At 38.4% G+C, this 8,701-nt stretch overlaps 1 protein-coding gene across 1 annotated transcript; it reads right to left on the bottom strand.

The window, feature by feature from the left end:
* Positions 1 to 5,651: 5,651 nt before the first annotated feature.
* On the bottom strand, positions 5,652 to 8,295 carry rtn4rl2b (reticulon 4 receptor-like 2b). The gene is given in 3 exon segments (NM_203483.1): positions 5,652 to 6,750; positions 6,848 to 7,074; positions 8,171 to 8,295. Coding segments are annotated over 3 exon segments (1,374 nt in total). The 5' UTR covers positions 8,229 to 8,295; the 3' UTR covers positions 5,652 to 5,661.
* Positions 8,296 to 8,701: the final 406 nt, after the last annotated feature.

Genomic DNA, 8,701 nt, shown 5'->3' with positions numbered 1-8,701 from the left:
ACCAGAGGCCGTGGTTGACTGACTTTATGCTTTACTGACTGAATGACTGATCAACTGACACACCCTCCTCTTTCCCTAAACCCAACCAATAGTGTTTTCTAAAGCACTGATTGACCAATGCTCACCCACTTCCTTAAACCCAACTAACAGTGTTAAAAAGAAATTCAGAAAAAGAAAAGCCCTCGCCTGATTTTTACCACATTTTCAGATTTTACTAAATTGTCACCCTGTTATTTATTTGTTTATTTTATTTTTTGGCGTCTTCTTTTGTCTTACCTGCTTTCTGAAATCATTTTTCACCAGACTCGAACCCTGTCACTGTGGTCAACTCCTTTCTGTGTCTCAAGTCTGCCGACGTACATGGCGAGATAACTGGACAAACTGTTAACAGCTGTCTATACGGAGGTAAGTGGTCAGCTGTTAAGCCCGAAAAGGAATGGTGTATCACCCCGTAGCATTCTTTTAAAAAACAAAATGCAGCCATACATACTTCTGGCTACATAATTCATGATCTCCAGAAATGTATATAGGGCTACATTTTTAGAATGAGCCTGTGTTGAATGAAAATATAGTTCCTACTGTAGATATCAGCCTAAAAGAAAGCAACTTTTAATTTTACGTTGGTATCATGAGATGAAGAGATGATCCTTAAACAGAAAACTTATCCAAAACATTTTACGCAAAATGCTAATGGTCTAATCTGATTCAATGATCTATGCTAAACTTAGCTAAAAGGGCTCCTGTCGTGATGCAGAGATCGGCTGAATTTACAAACTGTATTTGTATAATTCTATAATATTAACAGGGTAATAACTGTTATTTTAGCACTGGGGTAAGATTTGAAAATGTAATCTCTTGTCCTTTCTCCATCATCATCTGCTCAGTTATTGCTATCTCTCTCTCTCACACAAACTCACACACATTTTCTTACCCTGTGTCAACTTTATCCTGAAGGTCTTTTGAAAGCAGGGTGTAATGTGAGTAAAGGTTTGTTAGATTTTCGATTTTCACAGGATATGCTGATTTTCTATAGGCACTTGTACATATCCTTTTTTAAATGTGACATCACGCAAAGTGGCTTCCAGGTCTAAGCGTCCTACCAAACTGTATGGCTCAACAAATGGTAATAATAATAGTTTACAAAGCGATGTATGATCGCTATATATATATATATATATATATATATATATATATATATATATATATATATATATATATATTAGGGATGTGCGGAGCAGCCGGTATTTGTATTTGTATTTGTATTTGTTGAGAGGGGAAAAGTATTTGTATTTGTATTTGTATTTGTATTTGAGTAAAATTCAAAATGGCGCAAAAATATATATTTTTTCTATTACACTTCTAATTTACGTTATATTGAAAGTATTGTTTAATTATACCCATTATATAAATTATAGATATGCAATATTGGCTGTTGTTTTTGAACATGTGATAAGAAATGTCATTGAAAAGAAAATAACATAGAAGCCATTATCTCATCCATGGTTAAACCAACAACTAATAAAATACCATTGTGAATATTATGAACCCCACCACCACTGTTCTTGTTGAAGGACACTGAATAGACAGAATAAAAACAAATAATACTTCAAAAAACTGTTCTTCTTCTGAAAGAACTTCTTTCCAATGGACAGAATTCCAAAAACTAAAATTAACTAAATAAATCTAAATAAAACCCTGCCCGGGAGATCTGGCAGAACAAAAGTATTCTATATAATACTAAAAGATACAGCCCTGCTATTATCATCTGCCTGCCACAAAAAAGACACAAGGTTTGTTTGTTTGTTTATTTAGAGATATCTGCAAATATTTTTCAATGGAAGTCAATGGAGGAATATGACTAGTCAGTCATAATATATTTGCAGATATTTCCAATCTGAATTATAATTATGACAAGTCAAAATATAATTAGAGATATATCTAAATATATTTATGGATAGTCTGAACAAGGTGCTAAATGCTAAAACGGCTTGCCATACGCACAGTGGAGATTTCTCTAGTTATATCGTTTCAGTCGTTTGTTATGCAGTGACATGCAGTCAAATATTTCGCCTAACAGTCCTTAGGGATACGGTGACACGCAGTCAGATATTTTACCGGACAGATCCGCCACTTTTGGCGCGCATAAACAATCATAAAGCTCTCGTGCTGCAGGAATGAGGAGGTCTGTTGAAGGCGCGCAGCTGACGTGCAGTGAGGGGTTTGCGTCTTTAATAAACTACGGCAGTTTGCGATCACTGAACAGTAAGAATGATTAATAAATCCATATGAAACAGTCCCTTAAAAGTCACGTCTCGCTTTCAGTTTCGGGCTTTGGCGCGTTTTGCACTGAGCGTGTGTCTTTCTCTCTCTCTCTCTCTCTCTCTCTCTCTCTCTCTCACTCACTCACTCACGCGGGCATGCACTGTGGTTTCATGAGGAAACGCTGCTTTTTGATATAGTGTTTTTCTTGCTCCCGAATACAAATAATTTTTCAAGTATTTGTTCGAATCAAGTATTTGTAAAAACACGCTATTCGTGCCTTTCCGAATACCGTATTCGGGTTCGGCTCCACCCTTAATATATATATATATATATATATATATATATATATATATATATATATATATATATATATATATATATATATATATTAGGGATGTGCGGAGCAGCCGGTATTTGTATTTGTATTTGTATTTGTTGAGAGGGGAAAAGTATTTGTATTTGTATTTGTATTTGTATTTGAGTAAAATTCAAAATGGCGCAAAAATATATATTTTTTCTATTACACTTCTAATTTACGTTATATTGAAAGTATTGTTTAATTATACCCATTATATAAATTATAGATATGCAATATTGGCTGTTGTTTTTGAACATGTGATAAGAAATGTCATTGAAAAGAAAATAACATAGAAGCCATTATCTCATCCATGGTTAAACCAACAACTAATAAAATACCATTGTGAATATTATGAACCCCACCACCACTGTTCTTGTTGAAGGACACTGAATAGACAGAATAAAAACAAATAATACTTCAAAAAACTGTTCTTCTTCTGAAAGAACTTCTTTCCAATGGACAGAATTCCAAAAACTAAAATTAACTAAATAAATCTAAATAAAACCCTGCCCGGGAGATCTGGCAGAACAAAAGTATTCTATATAATACTAAAAGATACAGCCCTGCTATTATCATCTGCCTGCCACAAAAAAGACACAAGGTTTGTTTGTTTGTTTATTTAGAGATATCTGCAAATATTTTTCAATGGAAGTCAATGGAGGAATATGACTAGTCAGTCATAATATATTTGCAGATATTTCCAATCTGAATTATAATTATGACAAGTCAAAATATAATTAGAGATATATCTAAATATATTTATGGATAGTCTGAACAAGGTGCTAAATGCTAAAACGGCTTGCCATACGCACAGTGGAGATTTCTCTAGTTATATCGTTTCAGTCGTTTGTTATGCAGTGACATGCAGTCAAATATTTCGCCTAACAGTCCTTAGGGATACGGTGACACGCAGTCAGATATTTTACCGGACAGATCCGCCACTTTTGGCGCGCATAAACAATCATAAAGCTCTCGTGCTGCAGGAATGAGGAGGTCTGTTGAAGGCGCGCAGCTGACGTGCAGTGAGGGGTTTGCGTCTTTAATAAACTACGGCAGTTTGCGATCACTGAACAGTAAGAATGATTAATAAATCCATATGAAACAGTCCCTTAAAAGTCACGTCTCGCTTTCAGTTTCGGGCTTTGGCGCGTTTTGCACTGAGCGTGTGTCTTTCTCTCTCTCTCTCTCTCTCTCTCTCTCTCTCTCTCTCACTCACTCACTCACGCGGGCATGCACTGTGGTTTCATGAGGAAACGCTGCTTTTTGATATAGTGTTTTTCTTGCTCCCGAATACAAATAATTTTTCAAGTATTTGTTCGAATCAAGTATTTGTAAAAACACGCTATTCGTGCCTTTCCGAATACCGTATTCGGGTTCGGCTCCACCCTTAATATATATATATATATATATATATATATATATATATATATATATATATATATATATATATATATATATATATATACGCCTAATATTCTAATAGCAGCCAGAAAGTGATTCTTTTTTTTAATTTTTTATAAATTGTTAAAATATTGGTGTCTATGATGCAGCAAGTCTAGAGACTGTTGTGTACACTATGATTTTATTTAAACTTCACTTTAATTTGCAATATGACTAAAAAGTGGTCATAAACTAATATTTTCTCAATGCAAATGAGTAGCGGCTTTGACCAAAAACAGTATTCCATACGTTACAACAAGCAGATACTTATGTCTGGTTTGCCAACTCTACCCCTAATCCTAATACCCATGGGGACCTCAATTTAGGACACAAGTCCCGTATATAATCTGTGTCCATTTAGGTTTAAGTCCCCACTTTAATATAAAAACAAGACCACACACACACACACACACACACACACACACACACACACACACACACACACACACACACACACACACACACACACACTCACAACCCAGCATATTGCAATAAGAGATCATTCAATAATATGTCAAAGATAGTTTATTTTTTATTCACGGTGGTTTTATTTACATGTTTTCAGACAGAAGGCATGACTGTGTTTGACATTTTGTTAACAGCTGAACACTTGCTCTGAGAGAAAGACTAGGCGTTATCTTAAACAGAGAAAACACAGATCTCTCGCCTCAAATGCTTCCTTAATTCTTCAGGTTGAATTAAACATTGACTTCCTTCACCTGATACCCTGCACAACTCAGATTAACTAACACGAACCAAAGCTCTTAACACAGACTTAACAAATGAAAACATTAGTTACCGTCTTTATCAGTGGCACCAAAAGTCTTTAGACACAAAGCCAAAATCAAAGCTAGGGGCATCTGCCATAAGTTCCTGCCAATAATTATGCACATTACTCTAAAACAACCAGAATGTCTAAATGCAGTCTCTCTATTGTTTTATCATATAAACTTTGTTATAAATAAACCTTAACCTTATAAATAAACCTTGTTACCATATAAACCTTCTTTTTAAAATTCAGACATTTTGTAGGAGCTTAAGTGTCTAAAAATATATTTTGGAGCCACTGTATGTGATGACGAATCTGATGTAGTGCTCAAAGATCATCAAAAATACAAAGAGAACTACTCTCTAATCTAATGACTAGAACATATTTACTCTCTTGGACTAATTCGTCTGAATAGTTCCTATGTACATGACAATGTGACGGTCATTCATAACTGGTACAGTCTCAGTTGCTGGTTTTAGAGTTTTCTCTTTGTGTCGAGACTTTCCTTGCCGTCTTTACCTCTAGTTTCATTTACCACATCAGTCCCTCTTTACCCCTCTACTTGTCCTATATTCTCTCATTATAGAGAAGGACATGACTTGAGCTGGTGTTGCAAAGCCTTCTGGGGGTGCACACATGCTTCATCCCTGGCTCAGTTGTTCTGCATATATTGCACCTTACAGTATGCGTTGTATAAATGTTGTTGTTCTGTGCCAGTTTCTTGTCACCCTTTTTTTCTGCATTGCTGCTTATATGCATTAATCAGCATAAGCCCGATCGCAGGAGAAAGGTAGTGTAGGATAACAGAAGAGGAAGAGGAGGAGAAAAAGACTCAGCCGAAGAGCAGATGAAAAGAAAGAGTCAGTGCTGTGAGTGAGAGGAAAGACAGAAGTGAAGACGAAGAGGAAGATGGGAGAATGGGAGAGTCGTAACCTGGTGGACATTCAAGTTCGAAACAGCGAACTGAGGCTGCATCCTCATTGCCATAGTTTGCCCAGTACTCTTCAGGCTCCAGCTTGGGTAAGGCAGCCTCCTCTGCTGTGAGATCGTACTTGGATGAGAAGGAAGTCGATGAAGATGAGGGATTCTTGCCAGAGTTGAATGGGAAGGCCTTCAAGGTCTCACTGCTCTTATGAAAGTGGCTCTTGGATGATGAGGCTGGCTTGTTCTTTGAGAACCACCAACGTGTTTTGGTGCTGAAAGTGGTGGTTGTAGTGCCTGCCATGGAACCTGGGTCAGGCAAGGGGCAGAGAGCAAAGTCTAGCTCCCGCAGGAATCTCAGGTCCTGGCCTTTACGGGGGGCTGGTGAAGAGCAGGTTAGGTCTGAGCTGGAAATCCGAGCTTTGCGGAACCACTCCCAGAGTGACCTTGCTTCACAACCGCAGGTCCAGGGGTTTCCATTGAGCCTGAGAAACTGCACGGATGATGTATCCCTTAACGCCTGACCAGGAAGCTCCTGCAGAGAGTTGTTGAAGAGATAGAGGATGGTCAGCCTGCCCAGGTCACGGAAGGAGCGCCGATGGACTTGCCGAATGCGGTTGTCATGCAGAAGCAGTCGATCAAGATTCACCAGACCACGAAAAGCATTTTCAGACACAGTCCGAATGCGATTGCCATGCAGGAAAAGGTGGGTGAGGTTGACCAGATCAGAGAAGAGGCCATCGGGAAGGTTTGTCAGCTGGTTTTCCTGCAGGTAGAGGAACTGCAAGCTGTAGAGCTTGTGGAAGAGGTCAGCAGGCAGCTCGGTCAGGTGGCAACGGTGCATGTGGAGGCTCTGCAAGCGCTCCAGCCCCCTGAATGCACCCCCATCCAACCTGCGCAGTGATGGATTGTCACTCAAATCTAGTTCCTCTAGTACACGGAGATTACTGAATGCACCTGCTTCGATCCATGTGATGTTATTGGAGTACAGCCAAAGGACCTGCAGAATCAACAATTAGGACAAATTTAAATCTCTGCTTACTGCGTATCTTTGCAATTCAGTATAATGTTCACACATACAGTGAATAAGCCCACACCTGTGTTTCAAAGCCAAAAGAGTCCGCTCTGAGCTCAGTGATACGGTTGTTCTGCAAGAAGACACGCTGGGAGTCATAGGGCACACCGGCAGGAACAGAAGTGAAGTTCTGAGACTGACAGCTCACAGTCATGGGCATATGGTAGCATACACACAACCTGGGGCATGCTTGACCTGGTGCACAGCGACATGCCAACAGCCATATCACCAACCATAGAGTCAAACCACCTGGGGAGAAAGAAAGAGGGAGACTTAACATGATGTCCATGTTTGCATGTGAGAAGAAGCTGTTTCAAAATGAACAAAAGTTCTAAAGTGATTCAGATCCATTGTGCTGGATTTATGTAGCAGAAGCAATTTGAGATGCTGCTTTGTTAGGAAACCAAAATTAATATGCATTGATGTCATGCTGGAAGAAAGCTATTATATGAAAAACTCAGAGAATCCCCTGGCTTTGTCCAACCAGGGTAGAACAGAACAGTGCCTAAGAGTGCGTGAAACAAAAAGGCTGGATTAACTTCAGGTTTGTGAAACCAAACCCGATTCAATTACTGCAGCTCATCTATATTTAAGAGGGCACCTCATGGGGTTCGGTGACTCTAGACAATAACGTGGCGCTTAAAGACACGCATGGCGTGAATTAATTATGTGGCGTGTATTCATGTTGCCTGCACAAGATTTTCCTATTACCTGACCCATGACCTGGTCACTCCATGAACTTTCTAGAACAAGGTGTTCTAATCCACTGCTCCTCACTAATGTGGAAAATTTAACTGCGTACCCTTTTTCCATAATTGCTTTTTACCATTTGCTCAATAAGTTTACTAATGTAAATAAATATATACTGGTCTTACCAAACATGTTTTTAAATCTGAAAAAAAAGTTTGTTTATATACTTTTATAAAAAAAATACTTTATTATAATGAATGTATTAATAATAAGAAAAAAATCTAAATAATCAGAAGTAACTGTACTTTGGTCAGGTCAGCTGGGATTGTCCAACTGGAAAACTAGACAGTTGGTTGTGTATTATTTTCACATATCTATTTATTTATTTACTTTTTACGTATGTTGGTATGTTGAATAATTTGTAAAAAATATGTACAAAAACATACAAAACTATTCATAGCAGTTGTACATAAATACGTAAAAGCTCAGTGTAATCATAATTAAATGTTTATATTATCTAGCTTCTGTACATATCTACTTGAATGAAAATATTCCAGCTTAAAATTTCACTAAGAAAATAAAAGTGCAGTCTATGTGCCAAAGCTGAGCAGAACCTTTAAAAATGAACTAATAAGAATAAAAAGTTGGTACTTACTCTTGAAGGTAAGAGTGTTGGAGGCACGAGCGCTCCGCGCAGCCGCACGAGTTGTCATCCCAAAATCCAAACCGAGAGCGAGTTAGCCTGATCGGGGTCTGCTATCTGCTCTATCGGTCAGCTCTGGTGCTCGAGTCGACTGCGACTGAGGAGCGCCGCTCGCCGCACGTCTCTTATAGCCCAACACCAGCGGCCCACGGACGAGGGACGCAGCGGAATCTCTCATGCGTAACGCGCGCGCGGGCGGACGGGCTGCACGTAGGTGGGAGGAGGAAACCGGACTGTGTGCTTGAGTGAGTGAATTGAGGAGGATGACTAAACAACTGGTATATAATGGTTGTTTTACATCGATGACTATTCTTTTCTCTAGAGTATTAGTAAACAACCTCTTTTATAAAATCAGTGTGTAGGCTTTAGATAAGGTTATGGGGAAAAGCTGCCATATTGCCTACATTTAAACAATTACAACATGATTATAATGAATACAAGTCAAACAAATAGGGTTATTATTGTACAAAATATATTATAAAC

The sequence above is a fragment of the Danio rerio genome, chromosome 14 (genome assembly GCF_049306965.1).
Source record: "Danio rerio strain Tuebingen ecotype United States chromosome 14, GRCz12tu, whole genome shotgun sequence".
Taxonomy (NCBI): Eukaryota; Metazoa; Chordata; class Actinopteri; order Cypriniformes; family Danionidae; genus Danio; species Danio rerio.
Note: the sequence above shows the minus strand (reverse complement) of the source record. Positions and strands in the feature narration are given on the sequence as shown.